The sequence below is a fragment of the Podarcis liolepis genome (genome assembly GCF_965112155.1).
Source record: "Podarcis liolepis genome assembly, chromosome: 9".
In the NCBI taxonomy this organism is placed as follows: domain Eukaryota; kingdom Metazoa; phylum Chordata; class Lepidosauria; order Squamata; family Lacertidae; genus Podarcis; species Podarcis liolepis.
This window is the reverse complement of record NC_139564.1, coordinates 76,989,313-77,010,163: the sequence shown is the minus strand read 5'-3', so window position 1 is coordinate 77,010,163 and position 20,851 is coordinate 76,989,313. Positions and strand designations below refer to the sequence as shown.

At 43.3% G+C, this 20,851-nt stretch overlaps 1 protein-coding gene across 3 annotated transcripts in view; it reads left to right on the top strand.

Annotated features, from left to right (window-relative positions):
- Window positions 1-20,851, top strand: part of SCAPER (S-phase cyclin A associated protein in the ER) — a 194,148-nt gene that overhangs the window by 14,699 nt on the left and 158,598 nt on the right. For all 3 annotated transcript variants that reach the window (XM_083460692.1, XM_083460691.1, XM_083460693.1), the window contains 2 exons: window positions 3,560-3,754; window positions 19,484-19,584. In XM_083460692.1, coding sequence (XP_083316818.1) covers window positions 3,560-3,754; window positions 19,484-19,584 — 296 coding nt within the window. The remainder of the gene's footprint in view (window positions 1-3,559; window positions 3,755-19,483; window positions 19,585-20,851) is intronic.

The window sequence follows — 20,851 nt, the reverse complement described above, 5'->3', positions numbered from 1 at the left end:
TGTGTCAGCGATCATCTTGAAACCCAACCCCTTAATTTTCTAAAAATAGTTTTTATCACCTGCCCTTCTAAGTGTTCTCTGTGGTCCTTACCTCCCTTTTATTCGTCCCCTAATCCTATGTGGTGGGTTCTTGCCAGCTGAACAACTGTTCAAGGCTTACAGAGACAAGTGTGTGCTGCACATGTTAACAGGCTCCTGGGATGCCAACCAGGAAGCAGGCCTCAGGCTCAATGCTGCCTCCAGAAACAGCTCTTCTCTCATCATCGCCTAAGATCGCTGGGGTTTGGAGGCGATACCTCCTTGTTGACTTGTGTGTCTCCTTGAGGCTAGTTTTTCAGCAGTTCCTAAGTGATAGACTTGGGCGATGAGAAGCTTTGCATCAGAGAAGGTGGAAACAGCAGCCCAGATAAGTCATGACTCATACTGTGGGATTTAAAATAAACTTTTCCTTAACCTCCCAGCCCCCAATTCTTCATTTAATCTTAGTCTGCAGTCCCACTTACTAGCAGGTAGAAGCCTGCTTGATATGAACACATGAAAGAAACCGAAGATATTGTCTGCAAGTTTGCAAGTCATTGATAACTTCCTGGAGCTCTGTGTGAGTTGGGACATGTCTCCTGTCTGTGCGTCTCAGTTGCCACATGTGTTGGTCAGATCCCTTGTATGTGTCATCTATGGTGAGTGTAATGTAGCTAACCAAGTGGGGCAGTTATACGTGGTCACGACCCCATTTTTCATTTTAAAGAAAAAGGTGGTATTGATGGTTAAAATGATAAAAACAAAGGGTGGTGTTTGTCTAACTCCTACTCAGAGCAGACACATTGAAATTAATGAACCTAACTTGTTTGTCTCCAACTTTTATTTTAGGGCAGGCACTTTATCTGATAACTACTAAATGAAGTTTTAATTTTCTTTTCCATATTGTAAAAATATCAAGAACATACATATTGCATTTATTTTGCTGACAATCTGTAGCCTGAGCTTTAAGGGTTTATTTTGCAGGTCTGGTTTCCCACAGATTTCTTTTAAAAAAGAAAGAAAGAAAGAGAAAATCCCTAAGTATAGCCACATCTCATTTCAATTCTTTTTTTTTGTACCAGATATGCTAAAATATTGCTGAAGAGCTAACAAGAAATAGATTTTAGATGCTCAGCAAATAGAAAATTCTTCTGGTCAGAGCAAGTGGAGGGTGAAACTAACATCCAGACGTGATGAATGTCTGTCTCACTCTCTGGGGGAGACAGAAAATTACACTGATATTTCAAACCGCCTGGAGATTAAAAAGGGCAACACTAACACAAATACCCAACTGTTCCACTTCAATAATGAGGCTTTATGAAACACAAAATGGAGAAGCATAGATGTAAAATGATAGTCAGATATCACTAATGGAAACTTAATACTTTCTCTCTTGGGGCTGTTCGGTCACTTTGACACCAGAGCTGACTGGCAAAGGCAAGATTAATTTCCATAGGTTCTATATTAAAAGCAACAACTCTTATACAGTTCATTTAAAGGTATTTCACAGAGCATTCCTAATGCATTCATGCCCAAAAGCAAGTCCCACTGTTCTCAATAGGATTACTCCCTTAGTAAGTGTGTTTAGGGTTGCAGCCCAGACACTATACATCAGTGGTTTTCAACCTTTTTGAGTCCACCGCTCCCTTGACCAACCGCTTTATTCCTGTGACTCCCCTGTGGGTTCCAGCTCATCCTGGGGTTTTGTTACAGGATGTGCGTAAGTGGGGATTCCCCCGCTCTGCCCCAACCCATTCTGCCCCTGCCAGCTCCCCTGAATGTTCCTCGGAGGAGGAGAAGAGTTTGGATTTGATATCCCGCTTTATCACTACCCGAAGGAGTCTCAAAGCGGCTAACATTCTCCTTTCCCTTCCTCCCCCACAACAAACAGTGGGGCTGAGAGACTTCAGAGAAGTGTAACTAGCCCAAGGTCATCCAGCAGCTGTGGAGGAGCGGAGACGCGAACCCGGTTCCCCAGATTACGAGACTACTGCTCTTAACCACTACACCACACTGGCTCTTGGAGAGAAAGAGAGACGATACAGGAAGATATTGGCTGAAAGTGAATGAAAGGACAGCCCCCCAGGGCTTCTCTGAACATTCCTCAAGTCTCCCCAGGGTGCCCCGGTGCACTGGTTGATCACCAATGCTGTACACCTACTCTGCAGGACAGGGATGAGAAACCTGTGGTTCCTCAGTTCCCATGGGCCACAGCTTGCACGGCCAATGGCCAGGGATGGTGAAAGTTCTTGTCTAGCAGCACCTGGAGGAAGAGGGCTTCTCCATCCCTATTTTACGAGCAGCTTTGGTGGCCAGCAAACATGGAAGAAGGAATGTTAGCCAAAGAATGGAGGAGAGTGTCTCCTGTGCTGCCCTGGATTCCTAGGCTGTGCTTGTAGACACTACAGCAAAATGCTTGGCAGTTCTGCCTTGTATGTGCACAGAGGGCTTTTTTGTGGGAATGGATGGGAAGCTGCTTGCACATGTATAGGAGAGGGCACATAATACGACAAGAGAACTGAACATGCCTCGTAGGTATATATTGAATTCTCTGTCTAGAGACATTAAAGAGTATTACTGTAATTCTGTTGAATAATATGTGTGTAAGTGCTTTGTAGATTCTACTTGTGAATGTTAATTTAACATTTGCCGCCATTATCACAATGTCTGTGAGAAGAACTAAAAAGTTCCTTCACTGCTTGAAATGCTCCCTCTTTCTGTCCCATGAATGTGCCTCAGTGGATAACTTCCTGCTTTCATCAAACTGTACTTTGCTGCTTTGCTCAAATCAGCAAACTATGATCTGAGTGAGCCCTCCAAACTAGGATTGTAAACCACAATTTACTCCTAGTGTTGTTGTTTTTAAATTGTTTTTATTGAAGATTTTCTTGGGTTATAAAAGTACAAACATCACCTCTGCTTTCAGATCACAGAGTTCTTTTTACCGATCATTTATATTTGATATGAGACTTGGATGCTGTATACAGTATAAGGGGGGGAAGAGAGGTAGGGGGAGAGAAGGGGGTAATTTGCTCCTAGTTGATCAGGCCAAAATGTTATGCGATCAAGGGAGTGCATGAGCAGAGGGCTTCCTCCCCATCCTTCAAACCCTTGAGCCCCCCTATGTTGTTGGATTCCAGGCCCTCCCACCACAGACTTAGGGCCAGTGGTCGGGGTGATGGGAGCTGGAATCCAGCAGGAAGCTTATCTGTGGAGTCTTGGAAACATTATATTCAGTGCTTTTTTCCTGGGGGGATGCAGGGGGACGCATACCCCTAAACATTTTGTGAATCTTTGTACTTTTGTCCATTTACTATATTTATTGTTCCCATTCTGAACTATAAAATGGTGATTTTCTTGAGTCATAATGAGAGTACCCCTAAACATTTTTAAAAGAAAAAAAGCACTGATTATATTTGAGTACTTTCAGTGCTTTGTTTTAAAAGTGTTTGGGCTGAAGCAAAATGCATGTCCTGTGAATCGCCAACTGTTGGCCACACTTGCTGGATTTTGCATTACAAGTTGTGCCCCTTCTTTGCAGAGTCCCACATCAGACTGCAAAATAACATCAGCAGCTGGAGAAAAAAACTTTGATAAAAGCCCAACTAAAACAAGACAGCCTCGGAAAGTGGATCTGCGAGCACGATACTGGGCCTTCCTTTTTGATAACTTAAGACGTGCAGTTGATGAAATCTATGTCACCTGTGAATCAGATCAGAGTGTAGTAGAATGCAAGGTAAGCTCTTCTGGTAGTGCAGTACATGCATGGATGATGCTTGGTTGTTACTTATAATCCTCAAAGTACTGCAGGACTCTTGAATCTTGTTGCTCTGTTCTTTATGAGTAGGCAGATATACTGTGGTCTAAGCTTTCATAGACTAGGGCCCATTTCGTCATCTGCCACTCCAGACTTTAGGTTCTGAACGCTTATGTGCTAGAGAACATTCATTTCCCTTGGGGTTGGGATCTGTGGTGAAACCACTGCCCCATCCAGGGCCTTGCTGGTGAGCTATGGCCAGAGTTGAGGGTGTGATTGGAGTGGCTTTTTCTATTTTTGTCCTCCTCCCCCCCCCCCAATAATGTATTTCCCCTTGACAGCATTGAGAGGAAAATTAAATCATTGACTCCAGGGCCTGTTTGTGGTGGGGATGATCCTGTAGATCCATAGCCTCCCTGGACCCACTGCATTCAGGGCAGCACCAGTGGGTCAGTGGCAGCAGCACTGATTTCCACAGCCACATTGGGGAAAGCCTGTGGCTGCGGACCTCCTTCTCAGTACACGGAGAGGGAGCCTAATCAGCTGCAATGTATTTTCATATGGTTCTGTTGGTGGGTGCTTTCATGGTCTCCTCCTGTCCTTTGCAGTAAGTTTTCAATGGAGTGGATGATAGTGGTTGAAAGGGAGGTGTTGGAGCAATTGGGTGGATGGTGTGTTTGTGTGTAAGGTGGACTTGTTAGTGGGGGCGGGGTCAGAGTGACGTATCGTAAATCGGTCTGCTTGGGCAAGAAGGGAGGATGAGACAGAAGGGATCCTTGGCTCTGAAAAACTTTTCAAAATGTTCGTGTTTTTGCTTTTCAGAAAAGTTTATTGTTTTATTTGTTATTACAGATTTTTGGTTTGATTGTTTATCTATAGTATAAGTTATTTTTGTAAATTGCTCTAAAACTGAAATGAAATAACAAATCTGCAGGATCCACACGAACCTTTAACCACCCTTCCTGAGAGCTTAGGATAGTTTCCTTATTCTTTTAAGTTGCCTTTGGATTCCAGTTTGCTCTTTGTATTGACTGTAACAGGCTAACTTAACTAACCCTTTGAGTAATTGTCATTTTTAAAATTGGCTGTTTAAAACTCTCTAATCTTGTTTGTTTGCAGAAGATTAATCATAATTTAATTTTATATATACCCTATATGGTCAAAACTGCTTTAAAAACAAGAATATTATGGCAGTGTAAACCACTGAAATCCAATAAAACCAGAAGCTCTCAGAACAGAGGAAGCTCTAAAATAAGAAATCTTAAAGGGCTCTAATTAAAGAATAACTCTGAAATAAATTATTCATTAAACAACATTTAATATTTATATGATTCCCCCATTGCAGTGAGATTAACACACAGTAGACTGTATATGAATATATTGTAGTTGATTTACCTGCAAGTCCCCCAATATTTCAGTAATCAATCCTGTAGGTGGCACTATTGAGATTCAGCCTGAATTCACATTCTTTCGTTTCCTGTTTAATATCTTAATTACACATTGTTCCCTTTCTCCAGAGATAGCTATCGCTCCTCTCATTCACTTGCTGGTGGTAATTATGGAAGATTGATGGCTCAGTATAAACAGTGTCTGGGTGGGTCGTAGTCATAAGTTGGCTTCCCCCATATAATTTTAGATGGAAAACAGACACATCACCCAGTGTATTTTTCGCCAGCTCAACTGAAAGGAAGCTGGCTTCCTTCTTTATAACATCAAATTTACTGCTTGGAGTTTTATAATAAGTAAAACAATTTGAATATATACATACATACCCCCCCCAAGAAATACATGGTGAGCAAAAGAGAGAAGTTTAACATTATGAAACTGTTGAAGGTATCCAAATTACTTTCCTATGAACTTTGAGTGAAAATATTCACCACATTCTGGAAACCATTATTATTGCTAGTCCATGACATGTAAAGAGAACTTTCATCTGGTCATGAATATTTAGTTTTCTGTTGAAATGAAAGATGACCAAATTGACTCTAGGGTTAGTGTACAAATAGAGCTGGAAGAAAGCAAATTCTGAAACCAAACAGTGGCCTGAGGTTTCCAAGCTGTCTGTTGGTTTAACACAATTTAACTCCCCCCACCACACACAAAAAACAAAACACTGAACTAAACTGAACTGTCCTCTTGCTCAGGAAATTTCCCCAAAGACCTTCCCCCCACTTTAAAGAGACCTGATACTCCCTGCAGTGTAATCAGATTATGATTTTCTAAACTTTTGTGGCTGAAAGAACAGTAGTTTATTTGTATGACATTTCCATAGATCCAAAACTGCATTCAGAATTCTGGTCATACCATTCATGCTAAGTTGGGAAGGAAATATTATATATCCAAAACCGCATTAAAACTAAAACAAAAAATCCCCCAAACATTCATTTTACAGAAGAGTTAAGGTTGTTAAGTGATACCAGTGTAGTTATCCAATGAATAATTTGTATACAAACCCTAAACATTAGAAAACTACATAGAATTCCTGCCTTTCAAAAAAAAAAAAAAAGGTCTATTTTATTGTGCCACTGGAGCTTTAGTTCAGTCTTATGCATTGGTGACAATCCATGGCCACTTCAGTTATGGCATTTATGTTTTAGAAAGTACAAATGGGACCTACAAATGGGGGGGGGGGGTTGTGTATGTCTGAGGATGCTAACTTCCCTCCTGTTTCTTAGCTGACCTTGTTTAATGTATATATGTATTTATTCTTTTCCTTAAAATATTGTAAGTCACTTTGGGTTGCTGTGGTAAAAAAGGTGTGAAAATAATAATTTTGCCTCTAGTTCTGTTGGCACAGGGCCACTGACGTCAATATTAGCAGGAGTGATTATCTCTATTTGCTTTATTGTGTGGGGTGTGTACATCTGTGGGGTGTGTACCCTGTAAAATGCTTATAGCTATGTGTTAGTTGGGGTGGGGGGTGCTGTGGTGGCGTTCGTGGGCTTGCCAATCAGAAGATCACAGTTTGAATCTGCATGACTCAGTGAGCTCCTGTTGCTCTGTCCCAGCTTCTGGCAACTTTGCAGTTTGAAAGCGTACCAGTGCAAGTAGATGAATAGGTAGTGCTGTGGCGGGAAGGTAAATGGCGTTTCCGTGTGCTCTGGTTTCTGTCACAGTGTCCCATTGTGCCAAAAGCGATTTAGTCCTGCTGGGCTGGCCACATGACCCGGAAAAGCTGTCTGTGGACAAATGCTGGCTTCCTCAGCCTGAAGTGAGTTGAGAGCCGCACCCCATAGTCACCTTTGACTAAACCATCCAGGGATCCTTTACCTTTTAGTTGGGGTGGGGAATATTCCACTGCAAAAGAAAGTGAAAATAATGATGGTTACGGTGACATTGGACTGTGATGTTGGCTTCTTCTGGATGGAAGTAATTCTGCTTCCCCTGTCTTTAGCACGAACTGTTTCTCATTTATACCATGCAGTGATCTCAGTTTTTGATGTGACATTGACTGAGGCTACAGTGGCAGGCTTGAGCTTCCGTATGTGCAAGTTCCATCTTTTTCTGATATCTGCAAGTAAGTAGGACTGGGTGATGGTTGGTTTCCAACATTGCAGTGTATCACCAGCTAAACATTGTGATATGCTGGTATATCACGATGTCTGAAATAAGGATGGAGCTATGTACGGTGGGCATGGAGACTGGGTGTGCGGGTGGCTGAAGAAGCAGCCACAGAGAGGCAGGCAAGCGAGGGGCAACTGAGGCAAGCTCTTGCGTTTGGAGGGCGAACACCTTCCACTCCTCCCTAGACAAAGAGAGGGAGAAGAAGAAGCAGGAGCCTCGATTCCTGGCTGGGGTGAGGATGGATCGTGGAGGAGTGAGACACTGAAGGGGAACCGCCCCCCATCCAGAGCCTGGCAGGTGGTTCTTTAGGTGCCAGGAGGGGCAGGGCAGCTGGGTGAGATGAGTCACAGGGAAGCAGCTGAAGGGGGAAGGCAGAGCCGCAAGGAAGCAATCAGAGAGGAAAGGCAGGGAAAGAAGCAGCCAGCCAATCTCACTTTGGGGGAGGCAAAACGGTGTTTGGAAGGCAGCAGCCAGCAATCACCAATACACAGGGACAGGACTTCTCAAATTGCTCGCAATTATACCACCTCCTGGAGTTTTGAAGGCTGTTTGCAATGTATTGCCAGATCAAATATACTGAAACAGTTATCGCAATGTGGGCTGCTTCAAACCGGTTTTGAATGATGTATTGGTACATCGCACAGGCCTACAAATAAGGTTAAATATTTCCTCCTCATACATTATTCCGTTGTTTGGGGCATTATTTAAGGTTTGAAGGAACAGAACAGAAATAGCAGTGTGTGATGTGCACCCAATTCTCCAGATGTTTGCTCATTAGTAAGTTCCACTCAGTTCTGCTTACTCCCAAGTAAGCATGCATAGGGGATTTGTGCTCATTTCAGCATTGGCCATGGCTGATGGAAGAGGGAATGGAGCCATCTCAATCTCACCTGCTCTCCATCAAGGGGTCCAGAATTTGGTGTTTCCAAAGGTCTGAATTGCGCTGCTTTGGGAGAAGTAGACACTTTGTTCTCTTTTGTTTCCCTCCCCCTTCGTTTTGAAAAGTCTTAACTGTTTTTGTTCCAAAAGGGCGTCAGGAAGGAGGGCTGATGTGTCAAATATTTGGAGGCAACAAACATGTAGAGATAGAAAAGAAGAAAGGAAAAATGTGTGGACTGCTTCACATATTACTTTTTAAACAGGTATATGCAAAACATGTTTGTGTACCTGTGAAAACATCACATGTGCATGTGGCAATTCATATTTATAGACACCTGTGTTAACAGTTTGGGGAACCAGACCTATCTGCTGCTCTCTGAATCGTATACAGTGGTACCTCGAGTTAAGTACTTAATTCGTTCTCGAGGTCCGTTCTTAACCTGAAACTGTTCTTAACCTGAAGTACCACTTTAGCTAATGGGGCCTCCAGCTGCTGCCGGAGCACGATTTCTGTTCTTATCCTGAAGCAAAGTTCTTAACCCAAGGTACTATTTCTGGGTTAGAGGAGTCTGTAACCTGAAGCGTATGTAACCTGAAGCATATGTAACCCGAGGTACCACTGTACCCACAAGAGCCATGTTCACATTTCAAAGTAAGCCAGGATTCATAATCCAACAACAAACCATGTTTTAAGGCATACTAAAAATCCTGACTCATTAGGAGAGGAACAAACTAGGATCCTGGGTTCAGATGTCACAGGCATGCCAAGCTCACTGGTGGCTTACTGGGTTTGTTTTCCCTCCTCATTCCACAGGAGGAGTGAAGCAGGAGCGACCAAGATGGGTGCCCCAACAGCCTTGGATTGTGGTTATGTGTAAATGCATCCAATACATGGGCCTAGCCAAGGGGGGCAGGGAGGGGCAGCTGTCTCCCCCCAAATCAATAAAAATCAATTAAAATACATAGCAACTGAGGTTCTGCCACCCCTAACAAAAATCTTGACTATGTTTATGATCCAATGTGAAGTGCACATGTGCTGTCATATAAGTGTGTGAAAGGGGCCCAATTTCCCCTTGCAAATAGTACTTGCAATAATATTTTTCCCTTTGCAAATAGTATGTCAGCATTTAGGTTTTCATCCCTGTAAGGAAAGATGGAGAGCCAAGCGCATAAATTTACTTGAAGTCCATTTGAGGCTTCTCAGTATACTATAAATTGTTACTGAATGAAAATAATGTTACAAAATCTCTTTAAACTGTTAATTGTTTTTAATTTTTCTACTGCAACTGAAGGATTTTATCATTTTTCCTAAAGTAATATCAGAAAGGACAATTGTATGTTCATCTGTGGAATATCTGGTCAGGTTTGTTTGCATTTTTGGAATTTGAAATGATATTTATTCAAACACAACAAGTAATATTTATTATATTCCTAAAGCAATTTGTTGCCTCCCTAAAAGAAAACCCCCTGCATTCATTTTAAATGAAGAAAGAGCAATCATTACATTTCAGTCTTTACATAATAGGAATTGGAATGTCTGTGTGCAGTGCAATGAGGGAGTGGGCCAGATTATTGATTTACAGTGTTGTTGAGGATAATGTTTATTGTATTTGAATGAGACAGGGCTCTGGTGACTGTTTGCGGTTGAAACTGCAGACGGAAGGGTTGTGGTGGAGATGCAAACAGGCTTGTGAGAAAATCAGCTGTTGGTAATCTCTCCAAGCTTTGGAGTTTGCCTTTGGAGAGCCAGTGTGGTATAGTGGTTAAGAGCGGTAGTCTCGTAATCTGGGGAACGGGGTTCGTGTCTCCGCTCCTCCACATGCAGCTGCTGGGTGACCTTGGGCCAGTCACACTTCTGTGAAGTCTCTCAGCCTCACTCACCTCACAGAATGTTTGTTGTGGGGGAGGAAGGGAAAGGAGATTGTTAGCCGCTTTGAGACTCCTTAAAGGGAGTGAAAGGCGGGATATCAAATCCAAACTCCTCCTCCTCCTCCTCCTCCTCCTCCTCCTCCTCCTCCTCCTCCTCCTCTTCTTCTTCTTCTTCTTCTTCTTCTTCTTCTTCTTCTTCTTCTTCAGGACAGTTGTATTTTACAGCTAGAACCTATGCACATTTACCGTATTTTTCGCCCTATAGGACACACCGGCCCATAGGACGCACCTAGTTTTTTTGGGGGGGAATCAAGGGGAAATTTTTTATTCCCCCCCCCCCCAGGTTTGCACAGCCATCCCCAAGCTAGAAGAGGGAGACGGAGCGCTCCGTCTCCCTCTTCTGCCTTCAGGGACAGCTTGCCCTGCTATCCCCCGAGCTTGTGGGGCTGGGGGGGGGAGAAGCAAGCTTGCTTCTCCCCACCAGCCTCCAGATCAGGTCGGGGAATAGCGGGGTGGCGGCGCTCCGCCTCCCCGCTGTCCCCCGAGTTTGTGGGGCTGGCGGGGGGAGAAGCAGGTTTGCTTCTCCCCCCCCCCCGCCAGCCTCTAGATCAGGTCGGGGAATAGCGGGGTGGCAGCGCTCCGCCACCCCCCTATCCTGCGAGCTTGTGGGGCTGGCGGGGGGGAGAAGCAAGCATTTAAAGGAGCTTTATTTCTGTGCAGTGATTATCCTAACCGGATAATTCTAATTACAGGTAGGTAGCCGTGTTGGTCTGCCGTAGTCAAAACAAAATAAAGAAATTCCTTCCAGTAGCACCTTAGAGACCAATTAAGTTAGTTATTGGTATGAGCTTTCGTGTGCATGCACACTTCTTCAGATGCACTGAAACAGAAGTCACCAGACCCTTATATATAGCAAGAGGGTGGGGATCAACTATTCCCACCACCCTTCTGAATAATACCCCTTCCCACCCTCTCACTATATATAAGGGTCTGGTAACTTCTGTTTCAGCGCATCTGAAGAAGTGTGCATGCACACGAAAACTCATACCAATAACAAACTTAGTTGGTCTCTAAGGTGCTACTGGAAGGAATTTTTTTATTAGGATAATTCTAAGTGTCTGATTATAGATATTAATGAAGGATGTGGGTTGAAATAGTGCCTTCTTTACCTCAAGAGGAGGGGCCATATTTTGGTGAGAGAGCACTTTGCTTGCCTTCAGACTGTTCCAAATCCAAGCTTAATAGCTAGATGAGGAGAGGATGAGTCTTACTCCAAGACTCTGGAGCACTGCTGCCAGAGTAGACCACAGGTGAGCAACCTGTGGCCTTAAGGCTTCATGTGACCCTTGACCCAAATGTCATGAGAGTGGCAAGGATGGGGAAGCCGGTATTATCCCTCCTTGGTCCGCAGCCCCTGACAGATTACACCCAAGGAATTGCAGCCCCTGACAGGAAAAGGGGCTCCACTCTGGAAAGGACAAGACTAAGACAGATGGGCTGCTAATCTGATATGTAAGGCAGTGTTGTATGAACTGTCAGCAGTTCTAAATCTAAGCCGTTAAGGATGTAATTCTGCTAGAGTTGCACATGTACAGGGCTGGCAATGATCACAAGAAGAGCCCTTCTGGATTAGGCCAAAGTCCCATCTAGCCCAGCTTCCTCTTCTCACTGTGGCCAACCAGATGCATAAGGGGAGCCTCCATGCAGGACTCACTTGCAGCAGCATTCTCCCCACATGTGAATCCCAGCAACTCAAATTCAAGGCTCCTTGCTTCCAGCAGGGGCAGTAGAACATAGGCAATAGGCTTCATGTTCTGTGCACTTTTCTCAACAAGATACAGCTCCATAGTCTCTTTTCTGAATACCGTAACCAGTACAGTGGTACCTCAGGTTACAGACTCCGCTAACCCAGAAATAGTACCTCGGGTTAAGAATCTTGCTTCAGGATGAGAACAGAAATCGTGCTCCGGCGGCGCGGTAGCAGCAGGAGGCCCCATTAACTAAAGTGGTGCTTCAGGTTAAGAATAGTTTCAGGTTAAGAACGGACCTCCGGAATGAATTACCGTATTTTTTGCTCTATAAGACTCACTTTTCCCCTCCTAAAAAGTAAGGGGAAATGTGTGTGCGTCTTATGGAGCGAATGCAGGCTGCGCAGCTATCACAGAAGCCAGAACAGCAAGAGGGATTGCTGCTTTCATTGCGCAGCAATACCTCTTGCTGTTCTGGCTTCTGAGATTCAGAATATTTTTTTTCTTGTTTTCCTCCTCCAAAAACTAGTTGCGTCTTATGGTCTGGTGCGTCTTATAGAGCTAAAAATACGGTATGTTCGTAACCCAAGATACTACTGTATTCCAAGTGTGTCTTTACCATAGATATAGTGTCATTATGGTAATGTCAGTTTGGGGCTCAGTCCCTTTCCTAATTATTCCTAGCATGGCATTCACCTTTTTCACAGCTACTGCACTCTTAAGTCAACATTTCAGTCAACTGTGTTTCAGATTCCATTTAGCATCTGTTCTGTTTTTTTAAATTGCCTCAATGTGCAGCAGTGTACATTTGCTAACATTGAATTGCATTTGCTTTTACTGTCTGTTAACCAATTTTGAAGAGAGTATTTTGGAGTGCCTTCAATCCCACCTTGAACAATTTGGTAGCATAATCAAATTTGGCTAGCACACTGTTCACCTCTAACTCTAGATGATTAATGGACAAATTTAAAAGCACAAGTCCTAATACTAATCTGTGGAAGAAATCCACTTTCTATCAGTGGGGAAACTGCCCCTTTATTCCTACTCTCTGCATCCTGTTTTTTAGCTAGTTACTGATGCATATGAGGACCTCTCCTCTTATTTCATGACTTCTAAACTTATTCAGGAGCCTTTGGTGAGTTATTCCTAGACACCAGCATTGCTTTTTCAGTGCTAGCCCACACAGAACTGAATGAATGAATATTTCAGTATAGAGACAAGAATCAAATTACTAAGTTCTCAGGGGATCTGGGCTTTCTCTCGCTATCCAACCTCCATAGACTTAAACAGGAATTGTTGTGTACAGAGTTGCAGCCTTATTACAGTCTTGTTTCTTCTCCTGCATTTGTTGAGGTGTCCGAGGCAGATGAGTGGGATAGGGAGACAAAATACATGAGATTTGTTCAGGGCTTCTCCCAAGTTACTTTACATTGGTGGCATTCCACATCAATGCTCTTTTTAGCACTTGACATTTTTGGTTTCCCCCCCTGCTCTAGCAGTTTTACAGAGCAATCATACATATTTTATAAACTACGCAGAAGCCATACAAGAGAAAGTAGCAAATGGAGGTATTCTACTCAAGTGGATAGCGGGTCAGGCTGTGGTCTAAACCACTGAGCCTCTTGGACTTGCTGATCAAAAGGTCGGCAGCTCGAATCCCCGCAACGGGGTGAGCTCCCGTTGCTCTGTCCCAGCTCTTGCCAACCTAGCAGTTCGAAAGTATGCCAGTGCAAGTAGATTAATAGGTACTGCTGCGGTGGGAAGGTAAACGGCGTCTCTGTGCGCTCTGGTTTCCGTCACAATGTTCCGTTGTGCCAGAAGCGGTTTAGTCCTGCTGGCCACATGACCCAGAAAAGCTGTCTGTGGACAAATGCCAGCTCCCTCGGCCTGAAGTGAGATGAGCACCGCAACCCCATAATTGCCTTTGACTGGACTTAACTGTCCAGGGGTCCTTTACCGTTTCCGTTACCTTTACCTTTTAATCTGTAGAACTGTTTTGAAAATACTGTATGAAACTTTGAAGCTTAAGAATCAGCCTCACATAATCATAGAATTGTAAGGGATCTACAGAGTAATCTAGTCCAACCCCCTGCAATACAGAAAGCTCAACTAAAGCATCTGTGATAGATGGCCATCCAATCTCTGCTTAAAAACTCCCAAGGAAGGAGAGTCCACCACCTTCCGAGTGAGGGAGTCCCTTCTACTGTTAAACAGCTCTTTCGCCCAGAAAGCTCTTCCTGATGTTTAGTCAGAATCTCCTTTCTTATGACTTCAACAGGACCTTCCCTCTGGAGCAGGACAAAGCCAGATTGCTCCATCTTCCATGTGACAGCGCATTAGATATTGAAGATGGCTAACATATCATAGACTTGTAGAGTTGGAATGGACCCCAAGGGACATCTAGTCCAACCCCTTACAATGCAGGAATCCTAGCTAAAGCATCCAGGACAGGTGGCCATCCAGCCTCTATTCAAAAACCTCCAAGGAAAGAGAGTCCACCACCTCCCAAGGAAGACCATTCCACTGTTGAACAGCTCATACTGTCAGAAAGTTCTTCCTGGTGCTTAGTCTGAATCTACTTTCTTGTAACTTGAAGCCAAGTTCGAGTTCTATCCCCTAGAGCAAGAGAAAACCATCTTGCTCCCTCTTCCATGTGACCGACCTTGAGATATTTGAAAATGGCTATCATATCTGGGTATGACTAAACATACCCAGCTCCATCAACCAATCCTCAGAAGGCTTTGTTTCCCAACCCTTGATCATATTGGTCACCTTTCTCTGCACACGTTCCAGCTTGTCAACATCTGTCTAATTTGTGGTGCCCAGAATTGGACACAGTATTCTAGGTGTGGTCTGACCAAGGCAGAATAGAGTGGTACTATATTTTCCCTTGGTCTGGACACTATTCAGTGGTACCTCTGGTTGCGAATGGGATCCATTCCGGAGGTCCGTTCGCAACATGAAAAGCCCGCAACCTGAAGCGCCATATCTGTGCAGGGGTGCGGTACGATTTGGTCTGGTGCGCATGCACGATTTAGCACTTATGCGCGAGTGGCGAAACCCGGAAGTAACCCTTTCCGGTACTTCCGGGTTGCCGTGGGATGCAACCTGAAAAAACATCATGAAGCAAACATAAAGAGAGGTATGACGGTACTTCTGTTGATGCAGCCTAGAATAGCATTAGCTTTCCCCCCCTGCTGCATCACACTGTTGACGCATATTAAGCTTGTGGTCCACTGAGACCCCTAGATCCTTTTCACATGGATTGCTAATAGGCAGATGTCCCCCTTCTTATATTTGTGTATTTGTTCTTTCTGCCTAAGTGCAGAACTAGGGTTGCCATAATTTGAAGAGCGAAAAAGAGGACACATTTGGTGACTTCCACTTTGAACCATGGATCAGTATGATGACTCTGTCCATGAAAAGGAGGATGTGTCCTGGAAAAAGAGGGCATATGGCAACCTTATAATGTGGAGTTTTACTCATACAGCAGAACTTTCCTTACCCTGGTCTGGTCGCCCAACCCTCTGTAGCAGATTTTAAGCATACATTGGGGAGGACTGCAGGAGAGGAGGTGGAAGGTCCATTGCACAAGTTGGATTCAACCCTCTGGCTGTATTTGCATGTACCACTAAAACATGGTTTAATGTTGCAAGAACATGTCTGTGTAGGCCTTGGGCTTGTGTGCTTCCCTCTCTCATCTGGCATGACCACAAGGAAAGGTCCTAAACCTTTTCTTCCTTTGTAAACTAACCGCAGCTTACAGACATTTTCATCCGGTCAAACTGTGGTTTATGAAGCTGGCTTGTTTTCTTAGCTAAGATTAAGCACACTTTAGGTTGAGCATTACACTAAGCTGTGATTAATCAGCGATGGTTAATCAAAAGTGAAAGTAGAAGCTTTCAAGTTTCCCTGTGTTCCTGTCGGATGAGGAGAAGGGAAAGGGGATCTCAAAAGCCCAACATTCACCCAGGCTTGTCCTTGTAACATGAAACCATGGTTTAGCTGTTTACTTGGGAGTGAGCCCCATTGAGCTCTGTGGGGCTGACTTCTGAGCATACATGCTCAGAAGTACATGGAGTTGTACTGTTAATAGCCAGCTTTATAAATACAATCCCATCTCAGCTCCTATAAATCATGTTTTCTTCCCCTAAAAATTGCTGTAGGGATGCACTTGCCCTTGAAAAATAATGGGATTTTTAAATGATCATGACTATAGCACAGAAACAGACTTTCCTTTTTTGTCAGCACCTTTTCAAGTGGTACATATTTCCACTGCTTCAGCACTGTAGGGTATATCTGCTGCACTCGTGGCTGTGGGTGAACTGGAGAGCTGTATTGATGGCCAAGACCCCAGGGCCCTGTGCGCAAGGATTGTGTGTCAGTAGGACAAAAGGGATGGCGCCAACCATCCTGCTGTGTGCGCCAGTAACTAGAATTAATTACAAACCAATCGAATCCGTTGCAGCCAATTGGTAAACTAATTGGTAATTTTAGCTGTACATCTATATGTAGTTATCTGGGTGCCTGCCTGTAACAACGCTTTCAGAGCCACTTTTGTTCGGCTGCCTCCTGATGGACAAAATGGCCTTCATAGCTTTAGGGAGAAAGATGTGCCTCAGTGGATATGGGGCCGCTCCAGCTGCTTGTCTTGTTTGTATTCCCTTGTTCGTAAAACAGGATTCAGGTTACAGCTGCATGGTGCTTGCTCTGATAATTTTGGATAACAGCAGAGCTGCGCATTTCTTGAAATAGGCTCCTTTAAGCCATTAACTGTAATTTCTGTATGGCAGGCATCTCTTGAAACAAAATGTCATGTTTTCAAGTTAACTGGCTGTTTAGGAACGGGCAAATCTTGAGAGTTCATTTCTTAGCCATGTTCTCTGGGCAAGTTGCTTCTTGTGGCCTGCGCTCCCATCTATGGCCACCTGAAAGAGAAGAAGGCTTGATCTGCCATTGGCAGGGTTGCGACTGGATGCCAGCTCTAATATTTCATTTTGTGGAACATGTCTTACTACCTGCTGACTTGGCACTGCAAACAACTATCTATTGTGTCCACCTTTCCCTTTAAAAAGGAAAAGGAAAAGAAAAAGTTCTTATTAGAGCTACTTCTTCCAGCTGATTTAAAGTTTTAGTGTATTAATCATCTCTTTTTTAAACAAATAATTGATGCAAATGTACTTTTATTTAATATTAATACCTACTTTAAAAGAGCTGTTCTGGGTCCACCCTCCTGCTTTGTGCAGTGGCCAGTCAGAGGCCCTCCAGCAAGGGCATGGTGGTAATAGCCCTCCCAGGCAGATTGACACTGCCCAGCAGCTGGTATTCAGTGGCATACTGCCTGCAAACACCAGGAGTCCATTTTGCCACTTCTTGTTATGTTTCAAATTTAAGAAGGAAAACACACACAAAACCAAGTTTTTTTCTTCATTAAGGAGAGGCAACAACACAACACAGACTGTCAACTTACACTGAAAATACAATCATACTTCCTTCTAAAATTAAATGCGAGTTCACATAAGCACCCCACATGTCAATTTTAACGTAATGGATAGCAGCCATTTGATAGATCCTCCATGAATTTATCTGGTTGCCTTTTAAATGAACGTGAAGCTGATCTCCTTTACGCTACTGTCCAGGATTCAGCACCTTTAAATAAAAAGGGAGTTGGAAATCGGATTGTGATGTTGTGGCAATGGATCCCATAAATTTAATTCTATGTACTTTTTTTAGACATGGAAGAGAGACTGGAGGTGTTTTACAATTTAATAAACAAAAACTGCCACTCAGTTTTTGGCAGGGAAGGCCATCTTTAATAGTCTCTCTTTTTATTCCCTATTACACCATCTTGGCAGAATGGATACAGCTTCTTCAGAATAATGAAGTGTGACCTAAACTCTCAGCACCTCTCTTCATAATTAATCAGCTAAAGAGAGGGTGGCCAGTTGCATGTTACCAACAAAGACTTGCCTCAGCAAAGCAGAGGATAGACGATTACGTTAATTTGCATTAAAACTGCATATAGTAACATATGCATAGACACAAATTTGGAAATAATAGCTATAATTTAAATAGAAATATAGTGCATCTCGCCATGGTGGAGATGCCTGCAAATACTGCTGACCAGGTGCTGCTAAGTGTTGGTGGGCAACTTCGAGGGCCACCAACCCTCCTTTCGTCATGATTTTTTGACATTCCTCAAATAGAGAGTCCCTTCAAATAGAGGACTTTCCTGTGTAGAGCAGAGCACATGGTAACCCTAAGGTGGTGAAATCACCAAATCCCAAGTCAACTGGGCTCATGCTAGCAAAGTAGAAAGGGTGGGGGAAGCATTTTTCCACACCTTTGTTTCTTCTTCCATTGGCCTATAGTTTGGTTTTTCAGATTTTTGTTTCTTTCGAATTTTGCCTCTCATTGCCCTCCATGGAAGAGGAAATTAATATGGCAGCTCCAGGGCTGTTGTGCTCCCTCTCCTCTTTGGGAGCCCCCTTTTTTTCCCTAGGAAGAAGAACACACACAGATACTGACTAACTTTACTACAGATACAAAATGGCACTCTTCAGAATATGAGAATTAGCATAATTCTGGCAGAACATTTTCTCCTTCTCCCTCTTAATAGTGTAAATTGCAGCCTTTAAATTGAACTTTATTGCCCATAGCAGACCTTCTTGTAGCGAAAATGGGGCTTTCAGTTGGACATTTTTGGTTGTATTTTTGATATAGTGGTATAGCAGTCTGGCTTGCTTGGAGTCTGCTGTTAAGGGAATTCAGTTTTTAAAAAATCATTCCTCTTTTTCTGCTCTGTTGACTTGGGCAAATTAGGTCTCTTAGTATTAGCTTAAGCTGGACATAATGATGGTGTCATTGGACACTTACTGACTTACTGAATATATTTTGTATGCATCTAAACTTCATTGTAATGTATTATGGCTATTGTTCTATTATTGTTGTTGTTGAACTGTCTTATTTTCTGTACCATTGTCACTGGTTTCAGAGTCAAGGGTGGCTAAACCCATTAATCTTTGGGAAGGGCTCAAGCTCAGTAGTAGAGCACATGAATGCCTAAGGTCCCAGGTCCAATCCCCAGCAGCTCCCAGTAGGGCTGGGAGAAACCCAGTTTGACACCTTGGAGAACTGTTCAGTCCATGGTAACTGTACTCTGCTAGATGGACCAGTATAAGGCAGCTTCCTAGGCTCATAATATGTGAACTTGGCCTTTAAGTATTGAAGTGAGAGCTGGAGTCGGAATCAGCATTGATGAGCATTTGCTAAAGCCCATGCCTGCCTAGGGGGCCACTGGTGACCTCTACACCACCACCACGCCAACCAGCCCTGCTGCTGTTGCACCTTCTACTATTCCTTATTGATGCATCTTCCTGGGAATTACTTGATAAGCTTCACCAACTCCAAAATACTGTCATTGTTCTCAATGAATGCCTTGTCTCCAAAGGCTGCAAAACAATGGAAATCAGGTGTGTTCTGCCAGTCTAGATATACCGTAGCTGGTGAAATATTATATAGAATAAGTACTGTTTTAAAAACAGTTTTTTTCATAATTATTTTCTGCTGGGTTGATCCTTGTTTGTTCTATTTCATTTCTGTTCTTGGTTTGTATATGATATGTTCCTTTGATAAATTTATGTTGTAGGAGGTGTTAATGATGTTAGACAACTATGTACGAGATTTCAAGGCTTTGATTGATTGGATACAGCTTCAAGAAAAGCTGGAGAAGGCTGATGCCCAGAGCAGGTAATTGGAAAAATATTTCCATATAGCTTTCCACATAACACTGGTCCTAAAGGATCTTTACTGGCTCCCAGTATGTTTCCGAGCACAATTCAAAGTGTTGGTGCTGACCTTTAAAGCCCTAAACAGCCCTGGCCCTGTACTCCTGAAGGATCTTCACCCCCATCATTTAGCCTGGACACAGAGGTCCTCCTCCGAGGGTCTTCTGGTGGTTCCCTCACTATGGGAAGTGAAGTTACAGGAACCAGGCAGAGGGCCTTCTTGGCAGTAGCACCCTCCTAATGGAATGCCCTCCCATCAGCTGTCAAGGAGATATAAAAAACAACAACATTCAGAAGACCTCTGTAGAGGGAAGTTTTTAATGTTTGACGTTTTATTATGTTTTATTATATTTTGCTGGGAGCCTCCCAGAGTGCTTGGGAAACCCAGCCAGATGGGTGGGGTATAATAATAATAATAGTAGTAGTAGTAGTAGTAGTAGTTTTTATTATGCTTGTTCTCTATATGGCAGGCACTTGGTTTCAGATAGTGCCCCAAATGTTAGCATGTTGTGGCCTAACCAGAGTTTGGCCTTCAGTCTTGTGCACTCCTTTCTCTGTGTGTGCTTCAGTTCCCTTCCTCATTTGTAATAGCTGTAGTTTGAAATCAGGTAAACAATTATTATTGTAAACCATAGTTTGCATCTAAACTAGAATGGGAAGTCATATTTGAACTAGATCTGGAGGCAAGCTGCAGTTTGTTCTCACTAAGTTTGTCTGATCTGAGATTACTGCAAACCTATTGTTACGTTGAACCAGAACCAGAACGTTGAACTCAGTGCAAGTGGGGAAGATGGCGCATAGCACTTCAAGGCATGACCCTGAAACCCAAGCCATGGTTTGGCTGTTATATCTGAACCAAACTCTATGCACAGTTATGGTTAACTGTGGGTTAACTGTGGGTTCCTGGTTTATTTTCTTGTTTATGTGAAGTGTGGAGTAAAGGAGCTGTATGCAGATGAATTGTGGTTTGTAAGCCAGGATTGTGTAAACCATTTCTCTCTGGCCATTTTTAACGCTAATGTTACGATGGTTCTCTATGGAGTCCTCTGATCTCCACCTGGCCCCTTCCCAAATTTATCCGAGGCTCTTGCTCATGCAACTTCATCTTCTGTATCATGTAGATTCTAGATCAAAATTAATATTCAACAGAAAGAAGCATCAGCCATATGAATGTTTGAATTTGAGAACATCACCTAAAAGAAACCTTTCCCCTATGTATAGCTATTCCA